We start from the raw sequence: 26,656 nt of genomic DNA, 5'->3' as shown, positions 1-26,656 counted from the left end.
ATGCAGAAACTCCTGAATGAAATCCTTCAGTTTGTCATGAAGGAAGTAAAATTGGATGGTTCTGCTTGTTCTACAGACATAATTCTAAAGACATTTCTTCTTTAAGACCCTTTAAAACTCACATATTTGCTCCAAAGATTCCCTATAGCCACTCCTTTTAAAATAGAGCTTATTTGTGCTTCCTGTTTTTCTCAATCTCTGGGCTTATACAGAAAAGGGTGAGAAAAAAAGTACCTCCTACTTTCCATTATTTAGCCCTCCTAAAAAAAATCAAACTGAAATGTATTTCGTTCCATGTTGCATTGCCTGTTAGAGGGTTTCTCATAGGTGGGCAACTTCTGGAATTCAGAAGGGAGAGATAAGACTATATTAAAGACTATCATATTTTTTCCCTAGGGAAAAGCAGAGTTTGTCTGTCATTTACAGACAAGCATAAGAAAAAATATAGGTAGAAATGTGAGTGCTCTTTCAAGCTACTGATTTTTGGTTTTGCATATTATTTAATATTTTCTTATGTCAAAACACTAATATTAAATAAACATTGTAATATTAAATATCTATGTCAAAACACTAATATTAACTTCAGTATCATAACTGTGCAACTCAGTGAGGAATTATCATCCTCATTTGAAAACACTGGTGGCAAAGAGGTAAAGGTCCAAGTTCTGAAGTACCCTGTAACTACATTTGCCTCAGTGTGGGGTATTCATCTTGCTAGATTGTCAGATGAACAAAGCACTGTATGATTCTCAATGAACTTAATAATTTTTAGGTTCCTCTTAAGAACAGGTCTTATTAAAAACAACAACAACAACCACCACCTTAACGCAAACTGACATTTGGAAATTGGAGCAGGTCTTGATTAAGGTCACAGAAGAATGGCAGAAGAGTAATGAACAGAACCCAAATATGCTGAGTCTTACTTCTTTGCTTTAAATACAAGACAGACTTTCTTCTTCATATTATACCGTTAATTGCCAAACAAAATTTTGAAAAGCAGGTTCCAATTGATGTGTCCTTGGAGAAAGAGTTGTGCTCACCCTGCAGAAAGCTTTAATTCCTCTGTGTATTTTAAAATAAGGTTTTAGTGCTGAGCTTCCTGACTCAGACTTAATGAAATTCAAAAAAATTTTTGACAGGTAAAAATGAATAGAGTCACCAAATTAATTGTCTTTGAAGGAAAAAAAAATCAAAGCTGCATAAATGTTCATCTTCCTTCAGTTTCTAAAACTCTATTTTTGGAAATTAAAAAGTTTCCCATTTTGTTCGGGAAGCAGGTTAATGACACTTCTTGTATTTGTGTAAAACTCTACATGACTGCATGAAATGCAGCCACATTTTGTTAACTCCTTCCTCTGTTCATGCAGATTGAGTACTCAATGCAATTATTTTGAAATATGCTTATTGCATAAAGTCAGAGCAGACCTTCAAACTGGGTCTTAATGTCATTAATATTTTGTTCTTAATGTAATTTACTACACTGTAAGTAGATGGCACAATCCATGACCTGCGTAAGGATGCAGAACCTTATTAATGCATCTTGTTAAAAAGAACTAGAACCCCCACACGAAGTCATTTAGTGCTGCTGACTCACCAGGCAGATGCATCTTAATTCTAACAGGACCTGAATGAAGGGCATAAGCCTTGTCGTAGAGACAGGGTGATCCTGTAGGACAACTTGGGAACAACTAAGCTTGTGGCAAAAAGCGTTGGGCTGCTGCTGAGTGAATGACTCACAAAACTAAGCCCTGTGAAATTGGTAAATTTTACCCAATGGAGCTTATGGAGATTTTGGCTTCAATCCAACAGAGCACTTAAGCGCATGCTTAATTATAAGCAAGTGACATAAAGCAATTTAGTTAAGCACGTGTTTAAGCGCGTTGCTGGGCTAAAGACTTTATTTAGAGAAACCTGGAAACGTTCATAAACCCTAAAAGAGATGAAGTTGAGGGATGCAGGAAAAACCAAGGTGCAAAGTTGTAAAGGTGCAGGTAATTTGGGCATAGAGCTATGCTGAGGAACGTGCACGTTTCGGGAAGCTTTGGCCTCTACCGAGTCCCCAAGTTAGGTACGGTGCGGGGTCTGAGCGGACGTCACGAGCGCAGAGATTACGGCACAGAAAACTGGTCTCAGGCCTTCGTGGCGGGTTTGGAGGCCCCGGGAGCCCCACGGCCGCTACCTCGCCTCTGCAGGCCGCTGGCCTGGGGCTTCCCGGGCCCCTCGCGTGGGGCTGGCGCTCCCGCGCCCCGGACGGGCGCCGGGCTCTGCGGGGGACCCAAGCGCCCTTTGCTTGGCGCGACCCCCTCGCCGACGCTCGCGGCTGCGCCAGGCTCTGCCTCCCCTCCGAGGGTCCTTCCCGCGAAGCGAAGCCCGGGGAGGGAACCGGGGCCTCCCGCCGCCCCCGGGCTGAGCCCGCGCCAATTCATCACTGGAGGCAGGTGCCGGGCGGCATCGGGGCCCTGCGGGGCTTCGCGGCCCGGCTGCCCGCCCCGGAGGGCGCGCGGGCCCCGGCGGGAGGCCTCGGGCCTCGGGCGGCGCCGGGCGCCGCTTCCCAGGGCCGCGCCGCCCTCCTGAGCCGCGCGCACCCCGCCGGGGGAGGCGGCTGCGGTCCCGCCCGGCCCCAGCCCCGGCCCCGGCCTCCCCGCGCCGCCGGCCCGGGCGCCCGCCGGTCCTCCGGGCGGGTTTCCCAGCCTGCACCGCGGCGCGGCGGCGCTCTGGCCGGGCTGTCGCTGTCACCGCCAGGAGGAGGCTGAGGGAAGGCGCCGCTCGCGCTCCCGGAGCAGGAAGGAGCCGCCGCCGCCGCCGCCGCCGCCTTCCCCTCGGCCTCCCCTCCCCCGCCGCCGCCGCCGCCCGCCTCCCTCCCTCCCTCCCCTTCCCCGCGCGCGCTCGCACCTCAGGCCCCGCCATGCCCGGGGCAGCGGCCCGGGGACTCTGAGCCGCCGCCGCCGCCGCGCCTCGGCCCGCCGCCTTCTCCTCGCAGCTCCGCGGCCGGTAAGTGCCGGCGAGCGGGAGCTGACCGGGCCCGGCCGGGCCCGCCGCGGCGGGAGGCGCGCGCGGGGAGCGGGGGGGCCGCGGCGGGGCCGGGCCGGGCCCGTCCCGTCCCGCCCGCGTGGGCCGCGCGCGGGAGGCCGGCGAGCGGCGCGGGGCGGCGCGGAGCGGAGCGGCGCGGGGCGGCGGGCGCCCTTCCTGCCGCTTTGTCGCCGCGCGGGGGAGGGCGGCGGCGGCGGCGGCGGGCGCGGGGAGCTCCCTCCGCCCCCTGCCCGCCGCCGGCGCTGCCTCTGCCCCCGCCCGCCGGGCCGCGCCGCGCCGCGCCGCAGGCCGCGCCGGGGGGCGGGATGGGGCGAAGCGGCCCGAGCGGGCCGGTGACAGGCGGGGAGACAAAGAGCTGCGGAGCGACCGGCCGGCGGGCGGACGGGCCGCGGTGTCCCCCGCCCGCGCCGCTATTGTTCTTGGCGTGAGATCGGTGAAGTGCGCGGACTTCCGAAGATTTTATATATGTACATATATATGTATCTTTTTATTCTGTCAATAACCTTCTCCGAGTCTCCTCGCAACTGCTTGGAGGAAGCTGTTGCAAGCGGCCTTTCCCCCGTGTCGGGAGCTGCTAACAAGTGCCAGCCTGGGAGGGCAAGGGGGGGACAGCAGGAGTTGAGGAGAAATTAGTTGGGCTTTAAACGCTTTCCCTCTGCTTCACTCTTGCTCCCCCAATTCCTGCCAGACCTCAGTTGGGATGAGTGCAGCAAAAGTCTCTGTTAAGCTGGCACATAAAAAGGGAAGACATTTATGTTGCAAACATAAATCATCTCTCTGATCACTTCATTTCCATAAACCGTTCAGAGCAGCTGTGGGGGATTTTGCACAATGATAAAAAAGTAAATATGTGGAATCCAGTGATCGCGGTTTTAGTTTTGCTTTGCAAGCCTACCTGGAGCACGACCCATCTCCCTGTGTTTGTATAGACTACATTCTGATAAAAGAAGTTTTAGATGGGAGAGATGTTTTATTTCTGTTCAGCAGACTGTTCATCTTTGATACTAAAAGGACAAATTCCAGAAGACTTTAGTTTTCTCTTAAACAGGGTCACGGTTGCTTTGCTTATTACCCGTGTGTACTCACAGACTTCAGTAATACTTTTCAAGCTTGCTAGGAATATGTACCTGGGCCTGTTATGCTTAAACATTTTGGAATGCCCATATCGGGTTTCTTGCATGTAAGTGGTGTGATTTTTGCAGTAGTGCTCCATGAGTTTTGTGATGCATGCCTTGTGAAGAACAGAGGTGGAAAAATAGTGCTAACCTGTATCAGTTTTTGCAGGTATTGTTATGCTGTATGCAAAATCAGACTGGATAAACTGATGGTCCAATCTAGACTTAAAATCTATCCTGCTGTGTAGAAAGTTTACATACCTTCAGGCAGTGTTAGTTTTTCTGTGTTCCACTTGCACTGTTTGGGATTCGTGCATGCTTCCAGTGACAGCTGTCATCTGCTGAAACCTTGGCTATGCTGGAAGCTCCAGAGCTCTGAGGCCCGGTTTCCTGTGGATCTAATGGGATCTGCAGGCTCTTGGTGCAGGGTACAGTCGATTTCATAGGGGAGGCAAGCACTGATCTTGCTGCAGTGATTAAGGAAAACTCTGCAAAATTAACGTTTCAGTTGTGTTGTTTCCTTGAAAACCGTTCTCATGGCCTTTCTTGATGAATATTCTTCAGCTTAATGTGTGTGCATGTATTCAGTTTCCAAAAGTGTTTTCTTCGTAGTTGTTTCTGGATATCTGCACACCACTCTCCCTCAAATATACATGCAGTTAGTCAGTTAGCTCATTTAACCGAATAAAGCTAAAAAAGAAGAGGCTGACCTCTATTTAACTCTTACGTGTACGTGTACTTTTCCTGTGTTCGCTCCTCAGGCTGAGGCCTGAGATAACAAATGTATATGTGAGCTATATTTCCGTAGTTGTTCTTCTTGTTCATATGTGTTTAATTTCTACTGTATTACAAACATATTCTATTTATGGAAAATCCCTAACATAATGGATTAGGAAATCAAATCATAAGTAGGTAAGTAGCTACTTGAAGAGCACAGTGGTTAAAAAAAATTCCATTGGCTGGAAGAAAAAATTGCTCAGAACACAAAAAGTTATATTGCAGGCTAAACTGTTCACTGAATGAACACTCACTTCTGTAATATTATTGTGTAGCTTCTCAAAAGATGATTTTCACTCTCATTTCAGTGTATATAAGTCTATTGGTATTAGTATTTAAAGCTCTGCAGAGCATGCATATATTCTGGAGAAGGAGTTGGCATTGTAAAACCACTGAGGTTGGAAATTCTTACTTCCAGTTGAGAACCTCTATATACCAGGAATGTTAGAGTTGAATTAAGAGAATTTTAAGAATATATTACTCTGGTGAAGTATGGTAACGCTGCATCTAAAAGAGCTTAGCTCACTTCTGGATGGGTTCTTTGCGCCACAGGTTTGATAATGTAAATTTGGAAATAGTGAAGTTCAGGGTGTTGATTGTTAAATTATTGGTTTAGGTAAAACGTTTCAAAAGTTACAAATGAGAAGGAAAGGATTGTTGTATTCTAGTATTTTGGGAAAAGCAGAGTGAGACTGCCTTTTGTATCTACTGCTAGAAATTAGTGATGTCTTTGGTTATTAGGATGTTTGTGAAGTCTTGTGTTGTCCCATTGTAAATACTACAAATGAAGGCCTGTCTGTAGGGAACAGCTTGGAATGGGGCCTTAGTCTATCTAAAAACCTGTAATTTTTTTAAACTAACTAGCAGTTAAGTTTTATTTAATTTTGGTTCTAGTGTAAAAGAAAAATTTTTGTGTGAAGTAACAAAAGCTAAGTAATAAATAGTAATGTTGGTATAACATCTTTGATGTGTAAACACATTGGTATTGTTTTGGGGACCCTAAATGCAAAACTGAGGTGTTGAATTTTGTTGTCTGAACTGAACAGTACTTTTTATATTAAATGAATTGGACAAAGAATGAAAAGTAAGTGTCATTGGAAATATTTTTATTTTAAAGATTCTTAAGTGGTTATAACAGAGAATAGAAATATTTCATTTAAAGATCAGTATTTTTCCTGCATTTAGCTGGCATTTTAATGATGGCTGCCTTTCAAACCACCATCGCTTATGATGAAATAGGTTCAAGCCCTTAGCTTGCAGTCTGAGCTGCGTAACTGAATGCTTAAGGACAAAAACAAAGTTTTACAAAGTCTCTGTGGGTGTAGGTGGACATGAGCGTCTGCCTGCTTTTTTCAGGTTGCGGGGCTTATGTAAAGGATCGATGCTGTGACTGAGTTGCATTTTAATTTGTTTGTTTTTGACAGAAGTACTTTTTGCTGAAAAACAGTATTTCCTGGAGTACTGAGATTCATGAGATTGATGATAATTTTTTTTCCACTTCTGTATATTGGAACGTATGCAGAAACCCTTGAATTAGTATTGAGTTTATACGTTCAAATTAATTTACTGTCTTTTAAGAGCTGAGACATGACTATTGACAGGACATGGCATATCAGCAAAAACACAGACATTGCCTATAATATATAGTTATTTGCCAAACTTCTAACAAAAGAAAACCCATTCAGATTTTCACGGAATTTATTTTCAGTTACACAGATGCTGTTAGTTACTTTATTTCAGTACTTTTCAGTGAAGTTAAAAACACAACTCCATCTGTTTAGCTCATTAGTACTCTATATACATTCTAAATATATCATTATTTTGTTTTTTCATCATCTTACGTAGAACAGAATATTTTATACATCAGCAATAAAGCCATAAACTATGCAAATGACATAGGTTGAACCTATTTAATTTACAGATTATCATACAAATTAAAATACAATAACATACATGAGTATTTCAATTTTATTTGTGGTTATAGTGTCTGCCACTGATTATATATAGAGATTTTTCTTATATATCATTCAGATAGTCAGCATTTTAGATAATGCATCTGAAAAATCCAAAATATGTTCTCATAGAATTTAGTGCATGTCTTGATATTAAGTGTGTCCTAAGGGGAAATGGAACGTCTTTGGAAACACCGTGTAAAGTACAACATGCGGAAGGGTTAGAGTCTCCTGATAACCTCATCCATACAATCAGAATTTTGTATTGGGGAAATAATGCAGAAACTGACATTACTGTTGCTCGGAAATAGCTTTGTAGTGTATGCTTACGAGATTATCAGTTTGTTAATGTATTCAAGACAATATCAAGAAGTAACAGGTTGTAATGATAATGTAATAAAGTTAATGTATTACTAATTTATATTACTTCACAATTTCATTACACTTTGGAAAACTGAGAGAAATTGCTTTTTAACAGTGCATGGTAGATATGTTGGCCTGATCCTGAAACTGTTATACTCTACTGACATATTACTATTACAGTATCTGAGTCTCATCACAGTTTGTGCAGAAAACTTTAAGACAGTACTGTCTAATTCTTCCTTTATGACTAGGATGACATTTTTATAAGTGCAGAATTAAACAGTCTGATGATAAAATGAAATCTGTGTGGGAAGAAGTTCCAACCTGCAAACAGCAGTGGGGTATAATTTGTGAACAGCCTATCAAATATAAACTGTCTAGATATCTAGCACTGGAAAAAAAGGGGGGGGGCCTGTAAAATGTCTGTAAAACAAAATAATTTCTTTATGTAACACATGATATTAATAATGCATAAAGCTGTTGTGATATCTGTGTAAATAAACTCAGGAGGCTGAAAAACAGTTTTAGAGCAGAAGGCTTCAAATGGAGGCTTTATCAATAAAGTAAAAAGATGCCCATTTGTAAAAACTTCGACAAGTATATAAGTGTTTTTGTAATAATATTCTATTATGTCTCTATTAACTTTTACTACTTATGTACCCCAAAATAGGATATAAAAGACATCATTAGAAGAGTTTACAATGCCAGTAATGTCATGATCAGGTCATGCTACCTTAGTTCAAGAGGTGGAATGAGAAAGATTGATGCTGGCAGCTTTGACATAGTTCTATGTTCACTAGCAGTGTTTAAGAAATGGGAGACAAATGTGTTTTTACACTGTCTGAATTTTAACCTCTACACCATTGCCCTGAAGATTTCTCAAATGTGTTTGTGCTTTTGCTGAGATTAGGTCTGAAAAAAATAACAGGGTAGTAGACTTCTAAAAACTGTGTGTGCATATGTTTGTATGTATAAAATGCTTTTAGCCTGTCTTTGTGATGATCTCTGGCCTAAAGCTTTGAGTAGGACAAATGTTTAGCATAAACTGAAATTTGTTTTACCAAACCATAAGCAGCATGTTGTATGGGGTAGCTGCCTGGGAAGCAGCTGTGATCTTTAGTTTGCTGGGAAGGGGCAAAGCGAGTAAGTAACTTCTACATTCTGCAGCTTTCTGCAAGTTCCATTTGGTAATGAAAAATATTTAGTCTTGCCTTCAACAGATGAATCCGCAATATTACATTGGAAGCATTTTTCATTTTTGTAAAGGTGGGGGCAGGGAGCAAAATTAATGTTAAAGCCAAGAAATGAGTACATTTCACGGGATCTGATGTTCCTGGAGGATGAAGTTTTAGTCTGTAAGCATTGTAACAGTCAATATTTCCAGATGCAGTTAATGATTTCAGAGTTTTTCAAAGAAGAGTACTCTAAAGCAAGTTATCTTCTCTATTGCTGACCTCCTGAAATATAATTCTCCCCTGGTTTTAACCACTTATAGAGTGGTTCCTGACATAGGTCACTGTTATATTTTGTCTGTCAGACACTCACATATATGAGATGGATGACAACTGTCAAGCTTTTAATTTGATCATTTATAGCACTGAGTATTTCTAGACACAACAGTAACTACATAAATAAAAATGATATTCTCATTTTGTGTCTTTAAAGTTTCTTTTAACAGAGGAGTTCTTCATGAAAGATTGGTAAACTCAAGTTACTTCTTTTGCTAAAGTAATCTTACTTTTCTTACCGTGAAGAAAATTTTTGTACTGACCATAGCAGATCAACTTTAGAGGAAGTTGGTCAATCCTCAGAGTACCAAGATGTGATATAATTATTTTAGGCCACAATCACTTGCGTATTTTCTGGATGTGTCTGTGGAATATTGATTTTCAACTTATGTTTTGACCTTATAGACACTTTTTTGGTAAAATTTAGTGTGAAGGTGTCTGTGTGAATATTGCTTTTAACAGTATAAAAAAAAAAAAGAATCTTTTATAGGGGAGGAAGACTGCTTTCATCCCTCAAGGAAGAAAGCTTTATTAGGCTGCTGTTCTCAGGAGCTTCCTGTGTCCCTGGTGAACCTGTCAGTTGTACTCCATGATGAATTTTTGCTTGGGTGAGAAAAAAGATGTGAAAGTTTTGTGATTGTCTTCTAGGGCTCTGGAAAGCTTATATTGTTAGGGGGTATGAAGAAGTAAGGGGAAGTTGTTTGGCTTTAAAGTTGCTTTTTCCTTTTAGAGATTACAAAGTTTGCCTGTAACATCTTTTTAAATAACTCATAGAAAATAATTTTTATCTACTAAAATATATATATTTATGATCTTAATGAACTTTTTTGTGAACTTAAAGGAAGTTTTGGTTGGGAATAAAATAGTGGTTATATGAAAGGAGCACGCAGAGGATGTTTGTCCAGTCTCATCATATATTGGTTGAATATGTAGAATAGCTGGCAATTTGTAGATAAAACCAGTGTGCTTGTTGTCTGACATTTAAAAGTGGGTCATGCAAACCAGGTTTGTTCAGGCTTTTCTGGTGCCTCTTAGGAACCTGTAGTCTATTGGACCAAATACAAGGCAGCTTTAAGTGTGAGGTCACTGTCGCTTTTCAAGGAACAACAATATAAAAGAACAAATTCATATGAAAAATTAATCTCTCAATCTCTTGCTGGACCTGCATTTTACTATCCAGTGAGTTTTTGTGCTGTCCTCTGCTTACCTTCCTTATAGGTCACAGGACAGGCATGGAGCTTTCCGCCGTTGCAGTGGTATGAGTAGTAAGGCTGCATATGCAAAAAGGATGGGATCTGTTGTAATTGTACACGTATTAAATGGACTTGAGACTCTTCACGGGGTCGGATGATAAAATGGTGTCTGGAAAATAGTTTGTAAACACAGGACATGGTGGATTTTTCCTTATCCAAAATCCTGTAAGTTACATTTGCCTACTCTACAGGTTTGTTTTTTTGCTTGCCTAGTAGTATTGATTGTATTAAATGTATTTTATTAAGACTTGGCTTCATCATGAAGTTATTTGACTATGGATTCTAAGATATTTCAGACCTGTTTGGGATGATAGCTCTTAATCATTGGCTTGTGAGTTAATGGCATCAAGAAATTTCAAGATTTTTGTTCCTAATAGTTATAGGAGTTATTATAAAGATGAATCATGTCTTTTGATCAATCTGAATTCCTGTTTTAGTGTATTCTAGTACTTAATTAGTGAGAATTAGCTTCAGGGTACCAATGTCATTGAGGTGGTATCCAATTTCCACAGTTTTTTTCCTACAAGAGGGCACAGTCCTGAGAAATCTGAGTTTCATATTTGGATCATTTTCAATATTGGTTAATGGGCTAGGATATCTGTGTTGTTATTTAATGGCTTCTGGATATTTCAAGTTTTGGCTTGCCTTGATCTAAAATGGGCTTGTGTTTTAAAATTATTTGAGATACATAAGATACTGATGAGGAGTAATCTAGTTGGGGTTGTTACTAATCTTGTGAAGACGATACACTGTAGAAGCTCAATGGATTTCGTAGTTACTTGATTTGACATTTTTTTTCCTTTGGAGTGAGGATTAACCAAATTAAAAAAAGGTTGACTTACAATTCTGGTATTTTATGCAAGTAGGACAGGAATAGTTCTTAGTTGATTTAGTATGACCACAAATGTTGATTGTCAGGAGGGTGGTGATGGACTTGTTGCTACAACATGAAGAAAAAAACTAGCTGTACAGAAGTGTACTGTTTAAAATGCCTGTGTTGTCTTGGCAAATTCACCTGATCTATAATATGCTTATGTTCTAACAGTGTGTTTTGAAAAAGTGACCTAGTTGCTCAGTTTTGCAAATTCAGAGTTTATTTCTACTCCTTCTCCCTCTGGCTTGATTTCACACTGTCTTTTAATACTAACACATGTCCATTTATGTGCTGACTCTTCTACTTGTTCTTGATGAAGACGTTTGATACCTTCCTAATGCTGGTGTAGCTGATTAGGCTGCAATCCCTGATTCTTGTGAAGGAAATTGCTCCGTAGTGCCCAGTTCATAACTGGTTGAATACTTTGAAGAACAGCGGTAGGTGGTTGTTCACTGTTGGTCTGTGGTGTCCCTAATGGAGTGTCGCAAGATCCTTTGCTCCCTGTTTTTCTTCATGCATAAAAAGGCAGAGAGGGCTACGAGTATATACTGTCTGAGGCACTGCTTGTACTGATACTTAAATCATTGTCACTTTGCTGTTTTACTGTTTTCGTATTCTTACACAGCTGTCATCACTGAAGCATCCAAAAGCCTTGCAGAAGTGTCTTGTGTGTTATGATTAGTAACTGTCACTTGTGTTTTTCTCTTCCTTTTCTCAGGGGATTGTTAAATGGGCATATTTTTTCCACTGACTGCATTATGTATGTCTGTTGCCATGTACTAACATTAGCAAAAGTGAGGTAGATAAACTTATTTCAGTCTTCAAAATAGTATTTTTTCTTCAGTTTTATGTTTAGTTTAACATTTTTTGTTGCTAAGTGAATTAGTCTTATGTAAGAGGTCCCTGGAAGGGCTTTATTTTTATTGTAGATAAGAGTAGTACTATGAAGTTTGAGGAGTGGAGCAGCCAGCTGTGATCTGCATCTTTGAGCTGTAGAGGGACTCTTTCAGGTATTCTGGCCCAGACCACTGAGGGCTTTGAAAGGTGGCCACTGAAGGTAGCACTATGGTGTCTGAAAAACAAGGTAGGAAGCGGAGAACTTGTTTGATCTGCCTGCAGTGAATCTTTTACTAAAGAGGTCTTCTACTGTGTTTTGAACTAATTGGATTTTCTGAGGTTACAGTTTCATGTGTAGGTGAAGGATAAGGTTGAAACACAGCTGAAATGCAGTAAATATACATAAAAATAAAGTTGCATTAGGTTATGACACAGCCTTCCTTGGCAGGTTTAAATGAGAACACATTTCTTGCCGGTACCACCATGTGAAAAGTTAGACTACGGAGAGCCAACGATCTCCCTCAGAACTTTTTCTAGATGTTACACAGAATGTAACCTTATCCTGAATAAGGTTACCATAATGAAGTTAGAAAAAAATGAGTAGTTAGAGCACACCTGTGTCCTAGAGTTGAAATTGCTGCTCGTGAGAATGATTCCTAAATTCTAAGATGTTTGCATTGCCCTCACAGCCTGAGAGACCATGTTGAGATAATACTTTCAGATACTTAAATAAGTTTTAGAAATATTGTCTGTGCTCTTTAAGATTTGTTTTGTCTGTTATTCATGTCTTTCTTACCTGTGAATCAGATTACTGCTGGTATTTTCCTAAAAGTTTTCCTTATGGTGTCCTGTATATAAATGAGGGATGTCTTCCAGAATCTCTGAAACAGCTTCTGCTGATAACGTCAAGTTTTTGGGATCAAAATCTTCTCTATTATACTTTTTTTAGCGTATTGCCCAATGTTATTTAGTTTACAGGGACTGATGAAGTAATTGGCTTGAATTTTTCTTTAATTACTATTTTACTACCTTAATGCCTGTAGGTGGCCTTTTAGAAAACAATTAAGCTGAAATAAAGATATTACAGTCAAAAAAAAGCATGTCTTAAAAGAACATTTTTAGGTGCAAGTCAGGCACTCAAACATTAAAATTGCAGCATTGAGCTTACCTATGCCACCTTAATTTTAACATATTATATGTATGTACATTATTATGTTACTAATATATTGCACATGAATATTATATCGTAGACTTTAATGATACCTGACCACAATTCTTGTCCCCATAGAATCCCCTACGTTATTGAATGTACAGGATACCTGGTGCTCATTGAATCAGCAGCTGCTCAGTATTTTGCTTTTTTCTCATTGCATAATATGGGTTCTTCTACTGTGCTCTGTTTAATCCTGCTGTGAAGACAGCGTGACTATATTCTTTTGTGGACTTCCTGTAATGGTTATCACTAGGTTTGTGAGGTCCTCATAAATAGTTCCTACTGCTCTTTTCAGACCTAAATACTAGGTGGGTAATTGCCCCCATTTTAGAGATGAGGAAATGGAAATACAGGGAGGGGAAATGACTTGCCAAGATAACAGATTTGCTCAACAGCAGTGGCAGAGCTGAGAAAAGAAGCCAAATCTCTTACTGTCTTATTACATCATCACGGTGTAACCAGTGTTTTCTCTTCAGTCATACTGTCCTGCTTATTTTTTCCTGTTGACAGTCTTATGTCTGTGATCCCAAATTCCTCTAGTGATTCTCCACTGAGCTGGCTACTCTGCATTGCCTGAAAACACACTGGTATGCTTTCCGATCAGTGGTTAGATCCCGAGAGAGGCTAGACCCTGCTTGTCTGGCTGCTTGCGGTGTTTGCCTGAGTGACTGATGCAGGCTTACCTTGCTGTCTTATATATGCCACCTTCTCCCCTCATGAACTGTGTTTGCTGCAGGAACAAGAGTACTATAAACTGATTAGTTCACCCTTGTGACCTGTTTTGAACATTGCTTATTCTTACAAGTATTTCACTATGCCTCAGGGAAATGGAATGGATGCTTTTATTCGTATTTATGGTTAGGGAATCGATGCCAAGGGGTAAGATCAGAATACAGTTTTGGTCTGGATGCTCACAGAGATCTTTAAGATCTGTTTTCTTTTTTTCTTTTTAAGATATGCAGCATTGCATCCCTCTTTGTATTTTAAAGTATTGCTGTCATTGATATATTTGCAGCCTTGAGTACTCAGCATTTACTGTAAATCTGACCTGAAGGTGTCAGGTTAGGCACCCAGAATATGAGGGAAGTGTGATTATTGATCACCTGTTTAAAAAAAAAAAAAAAGTAAAATTACATAATATCTCTGATAAGATCAAGGATAGAGGCCTATTTTGCAAGATAGCATTCAACTGCTTAAATAGTCAGGACTGTCCTTTCTTTTCCTGCTGTCCCTCCTTCATTTACATTTCCGCCTTCCCAACAAACAGAACAAGGATGTTACAAACAATCTCCTTAACTACCTAGTCTCACTGTTCTCACCTATTTCTATGGAGCAGATCTATGCAGTGTGCTGAAGGAAACAATGTTTTATAGAAAAAATATATACAATATTTTAATAAAAAAGTGTTATTACAGTGCCAATAGGCTAGAGAGGCAAATTATGGTAAACTAAGGTACCTTAATGCTAGCAGTCCCTGACATTTTTATGCGTGCATGCAATTTCTTGTATTCTTCTAGGGTTTGTGAGTGTAGTGTTTTAGGGATTTTTTAAAAAGCAATCTGGAAAAGGCACCAGAAATTCTGTTGTCTATACATATAGACAGACCTTTGCCATTTGAGCCAGTAGGGTAACTGATAGCAACAGTAGGTTGTCACCTCTAAAACAGCACCGCATGGTGCTAGTGATGAGAAGAGCTGCTTCACAGATTTGCTGATAGTAGAGTGGTGAGACTCAGGAATTTATCCAAGAAATTTGAGGGCTTGTCAAAAAAAATTATCACAGTGTTTTTAAAGCAACATATTTTTCTTTTCCGTTTATTTTCAAGGTGCAATTGCATGAGATGGGCTGAGCCAGTTACCTTGTGATTGCTGAATGGGAAAGGGCCCAGACCCTCTTTTGAACTGCTTCTGACACACTGTCTTTATGGTAGATCAACTCAGTGAGTTAACCTGGCAGAAAATTTAACTTAATAACTAAAAAATATATATATATTTTTTGCCAGGCTGGTGAACTATGTAAACCACTATACAGTTGTATGACCATCAGAGTAGGCACAGAAGGTAGGGTGGAATCTCATAGATAAGAGAAGGGACCAGGACTGCCTCTTTCAATGACAATTAGTTGTTGGATTGGCTTAGCTATGACAAATAACTATGCTGTTAAAAAAAAAAAAAAGGATATATTTTATCTGAAATATTTTTTCCAAAAATTCATCTTGAGGCATGCCCATGATATATGAAATTTCATCAAATATTAACTAGTTGGATTGAAGTTTTAAAACTATTAAAAGCATTTAGAAAATGGTGGGTAACCGTAGTTATGTGTAGTGCTGTCTTCCCTGCATATAAAAATGAGCTGAAATGTCCAGACCGAGCACTTATGAGTGTCTGTGTTTCATAGTGTAAGGACAGAGATCCTGCTGTGTTCTTTTTGCATTAACTGTACAGTGGTAAAAATTCTAATAGAAATTCTCAAAATTAACTGTTTTATGGTAGTTGATCATGTAGTTGATCATGTAGTACCACAAAATCGGTAAACTTTTTCAAGATAAAAATTAATATTGCCTATGATTTTTCTAGTAGTTAAAGTATGTTTGCCACACTGGTAACATCCTTTTAGGTTTTAACAAGTAACTGTGGCTTTGTTGATGTAATATTGAAACCTTTCTGAGATGCATGTTTTAGATGTTACACTGTGGTTATGCTGGTGATGATCTAATACTGAATTTAGAATAAGCAAGGTGGCAAAGATTTTCGCGCATGGATAATTTTATGCAGAATAAGTAGATTTTCTGTGAGTAATCCTGTTGATTGTAATAGGACTATTCACAGCTCAGTATGAGTGTAAATCTTTGCAGGATCAGTTCTCATACTGGCATGTGTTCAGCAACATGGGGCATTTAGAAATAACTGTGCAACAAGTCTTAAGAGTGCTTGTATCGTAGGTTGCATTTTGGGATGTGTTTTGATCTGAGAACCTTTTCACAATGATTTATGTTTGATTAATTTCTATTTTGCAAGTCAACACACTTTGAATTCATTCTCACAAATGATACTTTACACTTGCATGTTAATTTCAAGATCTTTTACTTGTATCTTATTTTCCAAGTAGGGAGAACAGCTAATAAATATCTTTATTCTTTATTTAGAAGCGTTAACTAGGGTATTTTTTACTTTGCAAGCTTCTGCAGAATCTTTAAAATTGAGCTTTTGATATCGTGAAAGCTAGCTGGTTTTCCTTTTATGTTGGAATATATCCATATTTTTAATAGTAAAACTAAATATCTTTCCCGATGTGAAAATACATGAACATGTTTAGGGATCTGATAGGGTTTTTTAATGGACATTAGGAAGCCGTCAAGTTTGAATTTTTTCTTTCTTTTGGAGAGGATTGTGTTGACGGCAGATTTATTTACGGTGATGCTAAATTTAAAACATGAATTAGGTACTTGTAGTTTTTAATATGGTATCAGGCCATGTTGCTCTCTCTTTGTTCATTAGTTTTAGGAGTTGCAGAATTTATAGTTCCTTTTATGAAGAAAGCTTTGAGAATGTAGATATGCATTTTTCTCTTGATTTAAATTTGGCATGGCTTTTAGGTATGTCTGTGTGGGAGCTGTAACTCTTCCACTTGTGTGTGTACGTTGCACTTGTGGAGCAGTTTCCCAATGTGCTTTAATCTAATCTAACCACTGGCTGCTGCTGAAAGAAGCAGTCCTTCTCTCTCTTCCCTGCTTCTTCCCTGCCTGTCGCCTGTACCCTCTGCCTGCATAGTCCTACTGATCAAAATGTAAGCTGATCGCTTTTCTAGTGGGTGTGTTTTTGTCCAGCTCCCTTCACAGTTGCACAATTGCTATGGCCAACACGATGAAGGTGGCAAGAGGGCTGAACTGGGGGAGATATGCAAGGAGCTACCCCTTTGGGCTGATAGCCCATATATCACATTGTTTCTTGCAGCTGCACCATTAAGAATTGGGTTGACTTCTTCTAAATAAGAAAATGTGCCAAATGTCTTGTTGGAACGGGCTTTTGGTTGTTTGTGTCCCTATCTGAATTTCACAGTCTATTTGGTTTAATCTTCCCCTTTTGAGAGAAGAAAGTGAACTTCTCTTGGCACAGTAGCTCTCTAGTAGGTCTCTGTTGTAGCTGCTTTTTATAGAAGTTCGTCTACTTAGAAAGGTTTTACTAGCAGTGCCAGTAAAACCACTCTGATTATATAATGATTTGCTTCTTTTATTTAGCTTAAACCTTTCCAAAGTGAGTTATTCTAAATAGGGAAGGGGAAAAAATCAATATTGGAATAAGAGTGTTCACTTACAGAACTCTGTAGATTTATGTATGTTATATTCATTTATGTTTACAGTTTACCCCAAATCATTGTAGTGTTACCATAGAGATGGGCCCTAAGAGATGATAATATGCTTAGGAGTTTCCATATATTGCCTTTTTTTAAGCTTGCTTTATGTACATTTTACACTACTAGCCTTTATATAGTTTGTTGTTTGGGACCAGCATGCACCCATTCTTCTAAAGGCTGTTGTGGAAGAAAGGACATGGTAGGAAAGTACCCAGATATGTATCGTGTAGCTTCAGGTATTTACTTATTAGGAAGTCTGCCTTGTTTGATCTTAAACTAAAACATACTTCCCAAATGTGGAGCTAAATTAAAAAATGTCATTGGGTGACTTCCAATGTGAGATTACCTTGAAGACATCTAAAACCTTGAACTGAACTCTCTCTCAATTTTTGTTAAGGGAATCCTGGAGATAGATGTTTTTGTCAGAGTGGTATCTAGTTGCTAAAGGCATCTTAGAATTTCCATTTTGCTTCCTGGTTTTGTGTTTGGGATTTGACTCTTAGAAAATACAGTCAAAGGAAGTTTGTGTCTTTGTGGTAGTAATATTTCTATCTCAAGTCTTTGTTAGAGCTCTTCAGAAGAAGCTTAGGTTTTCCCAATAAAAAGAATTAAATTTCAACAAACTTTGTCTCCCTCAACCTTCTTTCATTCTATTTTGCCTTTGAAAACCAGGGAAAAGTTAATATGGGAAAGAAATGGAGTGTGATATGGATATAGAAAGTAGCAAATTCTGCTTTTTAATACTTGAAAGAAAACAGAAGACTTAGAACACCAAAACCTTTTGCAGGAAATTGTTTATGATTAGATGATGTTCATCTTTAAAAACCAAAGCAAAATAGTAAAATAGTATTAAAAGAGTTCTATTCTGCAAAGATACTAAAATGCAGATGGTCTTTATATTTTCTCTAATGGTTATTAATCCTTCAAAGTATTTTCTTTCTTCATCTTTCATAAATAATCTTTTAAATCTAATCCAGAGACTCAACCCAGTACTGCACATATTAATTTATTTTTTAAGTAAACCCACTTAGTACCTCTGGGTGCTTGCTTGTTATTAAATAATGTTTTACTACTTGTTCAAGACAAGAAGGAAGAAGACAATAACTCCTACCTGCCATCAGTCAGCATGGAGAAAAAGAGCTGGATCCTACATTGTGTCTGGTGGCAAACAAATTTGGATTCTTTCCTTTAGTGTGTCAGCCTCACTGCATAACAGGCATCATCCTGGCAGGGTTTTTTTTATCCAGTGCTGTTTTCTTTTAATTGTATTTTAATTTTTTGTTCTGATTTGGAAGGGTGGTTGCACTTTTCATTTAGTATGTTTTTGCTTAAATTGCTGTTACTTTAATTAGAAATATTGTCTTTACCATTTAGCTCTCCAGTTTACCGCACCAGTAATCTTTGGAAAAACTGATGTCAGGGTTACTGAAATGAATAGTTCTAAGTATTGCTGTAGGGTTTGCCGTAGTAGCAGTTTTTGAAGCGAAGCAACATGGTTCACTGGCTGTAGATGTTCTGCAAGCAGCTGTTGAGCACTGTGTCAAAAGAGATGGTGCTGGGATGCTCTGAGACTATTGCTGTGCAGTCCTTCCCCTCTCTCCTCCCCCAAAACGTGTGCATGTCCATGAAGTTCAGCCTGAAGAAGTCTCTTGTGAAATGCTTTGCCTACAGCAAAGGTTTAGAGAACCTCTACCAAGCAAAATGGATACTTGAATACAGCTCTTTTAATTGGCTTTCTTTTTCTCTGTGTATTGAGAAACTGTATTTTCAAAGAAAATGCCAAAATCTTATGATTGTTTGCTAAAGCTTAATAAAAGTTCTGAAACTCCGTGGAAAATACCTCTGCAATAAGAATAAGTCTTTTACACAAGTACATTTCTTGGCATATGTTAGTATATGGTTTATATTATTGTAGCTTCACTCAAGATAATCTCAAATTAAGTTGATCTTTATTTCACAGATGCATTTTGTGCTTAAAATATATGCTCTCTTGCAGGCTTGGTAAAGTGAATTTGTTTGAATGCTTTTAACTTACAGTTTCTTTATCAAACTGTCGTTCCTCCAAGAGCACTTTTTTTTTCTCCTCATTTTCAATTGAAATGATAGGATTCCTCTTTTGTGAGCCAAAAGGTGTCAGTTGACAAATGACACTTATTTTACTGAGATGATTGCATTTGGGATACTTCTTATTTGGATTAATAGCTTATTTTCATTTTGTGGTTCTTCATATAGTACCTGGACTTGATGTAATTTGCATTGTGTTTCATCAGCTAGACTATGCAGCCTAACCTTGTGAGTTGTCATTATTTTTGTATGAAAAGCCAGATGTTCGAAAGCCTGATTTTAATAACCAGTACATTCCCTGTACCAGCATCTGATATGACTCAAGCTCATGGTTGGAAAACAACTAAATGCTTTCAGTTGCATGACTCTACTAAGCCTACTAGTCAGGGTGGGTGAAAAATTTTTTTCCATATCCTTGACAATTCAGAGAACTAATAGTACCAATAAATACTATATACAGCTATTTTGCCTTCTGGGCAGCTGTATCTTGCCAGCTGTCTTAAGTTTCTGCGCGCTACAAGTCTGTCTGCCTCTACTGGTGAGGGTAGCTTGCTCTTTTGAGTTATTCAACACTCAGTCTTTCTATTTTTATTTGTCTGCTTACCTTCCTGTCAGGTTATAGCTTTAAATCCACAGTTTCCTCAATTTATGCCTAATTTCAGAGTGATATGGCAGTATCCTGCATTTGGAACAACCTCCTGTGCTGTTTTTCAGTGGCTTGAGCAGACAGATTAGGGCCACCACATTCTCACACTTGATGCTGTTTTTCCTGGAATGTGTTCGAACATCTTGAGCTCCTGTATTTTAGTACCTGTCCATGTCATTCCTGTAAAGAATCTGCAGGGAGCTTATGCTGTTGCACTTCTGTAGCATGGAACAAAGTCACAGTGAATGATGATCAATAGAAGATATACCCTGAATATGGATAAATTTGGGATAAAGGCTGAAATAAATAAATAGGAGGAATCTGCTTGTTCATTTCCTTGGAGTCTGTATCTTTCATGTCATGTTTTTAAAAGGACTGGCATCATAAACCAGCCTCTACCTGCGCTCCTTTGCGCTGTCCTTTATCATATAATGACTCTACGGGAGAGAGATTCTTAAGAACTTCAGCTCCTTCTCACGTTTCTTAATTGACACAAGATTCTCTACATAGTAAAGATTATAACTTCATCCTCGTTTTCTCCTGTTAGGATGGCTAAGATCTGTTGTTGCAAGATCTCTCTGGGAGACCTGCATTGGTGAAAGAAACAACCTTAATGCTATACCAAGGGTTTTTTTCATTTGTGTTTTTGCTAAGAAACCATCGATAGGGTTTCCCAGTTACCTCCAAAAAATACTTCATGGATTATGGAAGGCCTGTAGGTGGCTGTGTGGCATACCAGAAACACACCTTTCCTTAAGGTGTGTAAAATTTCATTCTCTTTTTATAGCCTGGATTAACTGGAAGCAAGTTTGCCGCCCAGCACTACCTGACCTCATTTAAGACATTAAAGAATTGTTGTCCTTATCTGAAGATGGTTTCTGTGAAAATGAAGAGTGGGATTTCAAACTTTCTCATATCAGAATTGCAGGAAAAGTAGTGAACAAGATTGCAAGTGCAAATGTTCTGAGCAGTATTTTCCCTTCCTGTTCTTCTGTCACAGGCTTTTTTTTGGTCCCTAAAATGTGGTTTTGCCCCTATAACAACAATCTGATGTAAATACCTGCTTTTGGCTTCAGCTGCATTGGAAAAGCTTCCCCCAAACTTTCTGAGGTGGTACCTTTGTTAGAGGATACTCTTTAAAAAAAAAAAAAAAAAGTTTGTTCAGATATGATTTAGAAAAAACAGTTTGGGGCAACAGCTGTTTTGACCTTTGTGCTTGCTGGTCAGTTCTTCCCAAGGTCTCTCTTTCTTCCCAGTCTACTACACAGAATGAGATCAGCCCCTGCATTACTGACTGGTATGAAAGCTCTTAGAATCCTATTTCATGTCAGCGTACGGTATCTGCAGAGCCTGAACGAGACAACAGGTAAGGGAGTTGGAAGAAGCTGTCCTCTGAGGGTTGAAAACTTAGTTTACTAGAATCAGCAGTGTTTGCTTCCACAACTCTCTTTTCCCTCCAAAACTTCAGGCAAAGTTCTGAGCTTCTAAACATTGACAACAGCAAAACTGGAAAACTGCTGCCTGTTTCACCAACTAGCCTGCAGGACTCTCGTCCAGAACGCGAAGTTTGTTGGCTGCTGTCATTTCTGCTGGCCTTCCAGGCTCTGGGACCTTGCCTCTGGCAGTCTGAACCACTGCAACTCACTTTTGTGGAGTTTTATCCTGTAAGACCTTGTAATTTTGTTAGTAGTTTTAATAAAATCTTGGAGGATAGCTATTCTGAAGGTGCTGTTTGTATGATATCCTAGGCTATTAATTCAGTGAAAATGTGTTTGAACTCTTCATCTCTAGTTTACTAAAAGGTTAGATTATTGATCTAGAGAATATCGGCCAGCACTCTTGTCTCAAATATTTCAGTTTTGTATTTCCCATTTTCCAAAACTAGTTGGCTTTTCCTATTAATAATTTAGATTTTTTTCTTTGCTGTCTTACACTCCAGAACTTGGGCTACAGTTACACAGGAATGAAGATTAGTACAATTTTTGATGACGTTGTCATGTATAAACAAACAGATCTTGCTTGGTGACTGCATCGTTCAGACTTCCATCAGAGGAAGGCTTACTAAAAGAAAATCTGTAATTGACTGAAAAGCTTCTTTCTTTGGCATGCTTTTTATTTATTTGAAACCCAGAAATGTATTTATCAGAACATCCTGTCAGTCAGGCTTTCTGTGATATATACAGAAATTTAGAAACTCATGATAGAGAACAGAGACAAACATGCTTTCACTTTCGACTTGCACTGCATGAATTACTACCAGAAGATGTTAAAGCTGGCTTTTTTTCTTTTTATGTTGGTTTTTTTTTGAAGAAATTGGATTTTACTTTCAGAAGATAAGAACTAATAGTAGTATTTGAAACTGATGTAGAAGAACTGTGAGACCTTTATCAGCAAGTTCTGCTAGTGGGTTGCATTCCTATCAAATACTCCAGAATCTCCCCTGAGGAAGGGCTGCTATTTATTTTGTAAACTTGTCATAGTTTAGTATAGACTAATCTTCACAATGGATTAAGATACATTTAGAATTTTTCTTCATCTGAAAAATCTTCTGGAATGCTTTGGTAGGTGGTTTCTGTGATCAAACTAAAAATTGGAATTTAAACATTACATCTATATTTGTTTGATCCAATCATTTTGCTAGTTGGCAGGGTGTTAAATTGGGAGTGAGTTATCGTGATGAATTTCTGCAAGGTGATGGCCCTGCTGGATTCTAGGCAGAGAGACTTAACTTCTTTGGTTACTAGTTGTCATCTGGAGCTGTATGGAGAGAAAAGTAGCATCGGAGTGAGGCTTGAGTTGAGATGGAGCTGCTGATTTGTTTCCCGTCCCCACGCTGCACTGTTAGGGAGGCAGAATTTGAAGCTGGTGATTGCTAATATACCAACACATGTTTGTATCGTAATTCTGAATGCATCAAAATCAAAGGTGCCGATGCTGCAACAACGCTTCCGCAATATCTGTCGTGTGTTTCGGCTAGGCCTGTCCTGTAGTGTCCGACCCTGCTGTGCCTCTGCCCTGTCGCTACGATTGAAGCAGAGGGGTTTGTGCAGCCTCTCCGCTCCAGTGCTGGGAAGCCGGAGGGCTGGAGGAAGGGAGCGTGTCTGAAGGAGCGAGCAGAGCCGGCGGGTGTGGAATGGGTAGGAATCTGGGGGCCTGGGGAGGAGTGCGAAGGCTGGTGCTGCCGTGACTGGACATCCAGTATGCCAAGGAGAAGAGTCGTCTTAGGACTACCTTGCAGTGAAGCCTAGAGGGCCGTGTCCCGGCCTTCTGGCAAGATCAGGTCAACTGGGAAAAAGCAAGGTGAATAAGTAGAGGCTGCCACTTTCAGCTTCACCGAACCCTACTGCCTCTTCTTAAAATGGTTTAATAATGCCATGACGCTGTTTGGAGTATTAAGTTTTTTTATCTATGTGTGGATCATCAATCAATGTAATGGTATTGCTGTTCACTGCTGGAATTCATGTTTTCTGACTAATTCTCCAGTGGTTTAGTGGGTATGGAAATGAATAGGCTTTTTATAAACAAATTTGACTTCTCTCTAGTCCATCTTAATATAGACCTCTGGCAAAAAGTTGCCCTTTTTCTTACTTGTGGATATTGAGGTGTTCCAGCAGCTAGAGTATGCCCAGGGCAGTTGGGGGTAAAAGAGCCCTTAAAGAAAGCCCTAAGAAAGCAGGGAGAGCAGGACAAAAATGAGAGGCATCTCTAGAAGATAAATCAAAACAGGAGAAGAAAATGGAGTAAAAGAGACATGAAAAAAAGCTGTTTTCTAAGGCGTTAGGAGGAGACTTAAATTCTTTCTAGCTGTCATTTAATTAAAACTTTTCCAGTAATCAAAAGGCACCTAGTTATAAACTTTTCATTTGAAAGTGTATGTCTGTGTATATATGCCTGAGTGTGAGAGACTCTTATGCTGAATCAAGATACCCAGCATTTCACTTTTATTTGGTATCAATTTTAGGAGTGTGTGCCTGTATGCTGAGTACTGACTGAGTTCTTGTAAAATGTTTTTAAGTAAAAATTTTAAGTAAGAGCACCAATTTTAGATGTTTACTATCAAAACTTTCTTTGTAGGTTATTGCACTTAAGAATGAACATTGAAGACAAGCTGGGAGGATTATTTCTTAAATGTGGTGGCATAGACCAAATGCAGTCATCCAGGGCTATGGTAGGGATGGGTGCAGTATCTGACCAGTCTGGAGTGTCGGGAGAACGGCAAGAGGCAGTGCTTCAAGATCGGACTATGGCGCACCAAGAAATTCTTGCAACAGATGAAGTGTTACAGGAAAGTGAACTTCGACAGCAAGAGATGATTTCACATGATGAACTCATGGTCCATGAGGAGACGGTAAAAAATGATGATGACATGGATACCCAAGATAGACTTCCTCAAGGGCTGCAGTATGCTGTTAATGTCCCTGTAAGCACTTTCTTTGTGAAATATGGAGAAATTACTAGGAAGCATGATTTAGTAGTCTTATCCTACTCTGGCAAGAATTTATTAATTGCTTGTTTGGATTTTGATTATCAAAATATTTATGAATAGATGCTATTTATGAAAATGTCATTTGCCTCTGGCTGTGGATAAAATTTGCCAATTAAATATAATCTTTCAGTATCTGTTTTATAAATATTTTATAATCAGGCTGTTACCATATGAATTGATGAGTTAAAATGTGCTCTTTTAAATACGTTTAATGTTCAAGGGTAACTACAAATCAGAATAAATAGCATTATTAAGAGGTGCATACCATTTATGGTGTTCGTAGTACTATTTAATTCTCTTGCTATAGGAAACATTTTCTTACATGTTTTCCAAGTATGTGGACGCTTAGCAATTGCATTCACACTGCAGGTTGGACTGTGACACTTCATACATGACCATAAATATGCCCCTCCTTGATGCCCAGTAGAAGGTGTACCTCATCTATCCCAGAGCGAATAGAGATGACTTCCTTTTGAAAACAGAGCGTCTATCTGTAATACAGCACATCATCACTGTTACCATTCAAACATAAAGGATAATTACAAGGACTTAAAAAGTAGATAGCCTTATATATGAAGAATAATCTTTATAAAGGTAGCATTGTTAAAACATTAGGCTGTTAGCTGTAGATCAGATGGTTCAGGTGTTAGAAAAATGTAAGACTATCTTGCTCTTTATTAAAGTTTACATTAGATCAAGAAATTTTTTTTTTTTTTTTGGAAAAAAACCTTCATTAGCACTATTCTTGTTTTCTTAAAAAATACTTTTTGTTTTAAATACCTAATAAACTATTCCGTTAAATCTTGCCTTGACAATACACGGACTAAAGTAAAATAGGTATGAAAAACTGAATGGTTGCACAAATGGAAGTGATTTTAATATAACAACTGATCTCAAAATCACCACAGGTCAGAAGGAAAAAAGACTTTCGGAGATGAATGAAAGGATACATCAAAATGTCACTGTAGAAATTAACTATGCCCTTTCTATTTAAGATACTTATTATTCCTTTCACTTAAATTTCTGAAAGAATGAAACCACAAGATAATTCCCTTAGAAAAAGGTTTTCTGTTTCAGCAGTTTGTCATCTTCTAAAATTGAAAAATTGCTTTTCTGTAGTGAGAACCTTACCTGAAACTGGCACTTGGTATCTTAACAGATCAGTGTAAAGCAAGAAATTACCTTTACTGATGCATCTGAACAACAGAAACGAGACAAAAAACAAATACGAGAGCCAGTAGATTTGCAGAAAAAGAAGAAAAGAAAACAGCGTTCACCAGCAAAAGTAAGACATTGATTTGGCAAAACCAAGATTAAAAGAACCTGAAGATTTGGTTGACTATGACTAATTTCATTAGCACTTGAAGTAGTTAGGCTGGAAATTGTTTGTTTGCTCAGTAAAGATGCAGTTTGGAAGTTTACCAGAGACCCAAAACAAAACCTGATTTTAACACTGTTTTTCTTTGAACTCTTTTTAGCAACATGAACCCTTGACACATTTTAACATCTGTCTCTCCAGGCAGTTCTCTCTCCAAATATTTTTTTTAATTATGAGTCAGTAGTTTTGTAGACAACTTATAAATCATTACTCTGTATCTATCTAATAATAGTTGTGCTTTCATGTGAGCCTGATAATTTTATATGCTTTATGCATAGTGAAAAGTTCTTAAAAAGAAATCTAAAATGGTAGTTTTGAAAATTTTAAAAAGTTTACTAATGTATATAAAATAATCTACTGGTAGGGAATATTCCTGTGGTCATAATCATCTTCATATATGTATTTATTTATATCAAAAGAACCTTACAATAGCTGCTGGTTTGTTACTTCAAAAATTGTTTTGAAGATCCATTCATGAAGAGTATGTATCCCTGTATGTCTGAAAAGCTTAGATTTTCTTCTGTTGAGACCTACTTCAGATAAAAACAGCATCATTTCACCAAATGAGGTGAGGGCCAAGTGCTGCGGCAGTGTTCTATCTTCTAGTAATTCCCCAAATCAATATTAATCTTCAGGTTTAAAGTAGAATGTACGCAGGATGCTCTGATAGGCAAAAATCAGTTTTATATATATACATATGGTCACACAGCAGCATTAAAATAAGCCTGCTCTGAAATCAACCCAGATTGCATATGCATTGAAGGAAAACCCACTCCAACATCAGCAAAAAATCCAAAGCCTAAT

General features: G+C 39.1%; 1 protein-coding gene across 3 annotated transcripts in view; it reads left to right on the top strand.

Moving 5' to 3' along the window:
* The first annotated feature begins 2,906 nt into the window (after positions 1-2,906).
* The window catches only part of ZNF148 (zinc finger protein 148), a 36,118-nt gene continuing 12,368 nt past the window's right edge, over positions 2,907-26,656 (top strand). The window contains exons 1-3 of one of the 3 annotated variants that reach the window (XM_067299327.1): positions 2,907-2,991; positions 24,063-24,408; positions 25,634-25,759. In XM_067299327.1, the coding sequence (XP_067155428.1) occupies positions 24,079-24,408; positions 25,634-25,759 (456 nt within the window). In that variant the 5' untranslated portion in view covers positions 2,907-2,991; positions 24,063-24,078. Of the gene's footprint in view, positions 2,992-3,419; positions 3,498-24,062; positions 24,409-25,633; positions 25,760-26,656 lie in introns of those variants that run through there. The other 2 variants (XM_013959749.2, XM_067299328.1) reach the window with 2 other exon arrangements.

Source organism: Apteryx mantelli, chromosome 6 (genome assembly GCF_036417845.1).
Source record: "Apteryx mantelli isolate bAptMan1 chromosome 6, bAptMan1.hap1, whole genome shotgun sequence".
Classification (NCBI taxonomy): Eukaryota; Metazoa; Chordata; class Aves; order Apterygiformes; family Apterygidae; genus Apteryx; species Apteryx mantelli.
This window is presented reverse-complemented; position numbering and strand designations above follow the sequence as displayed.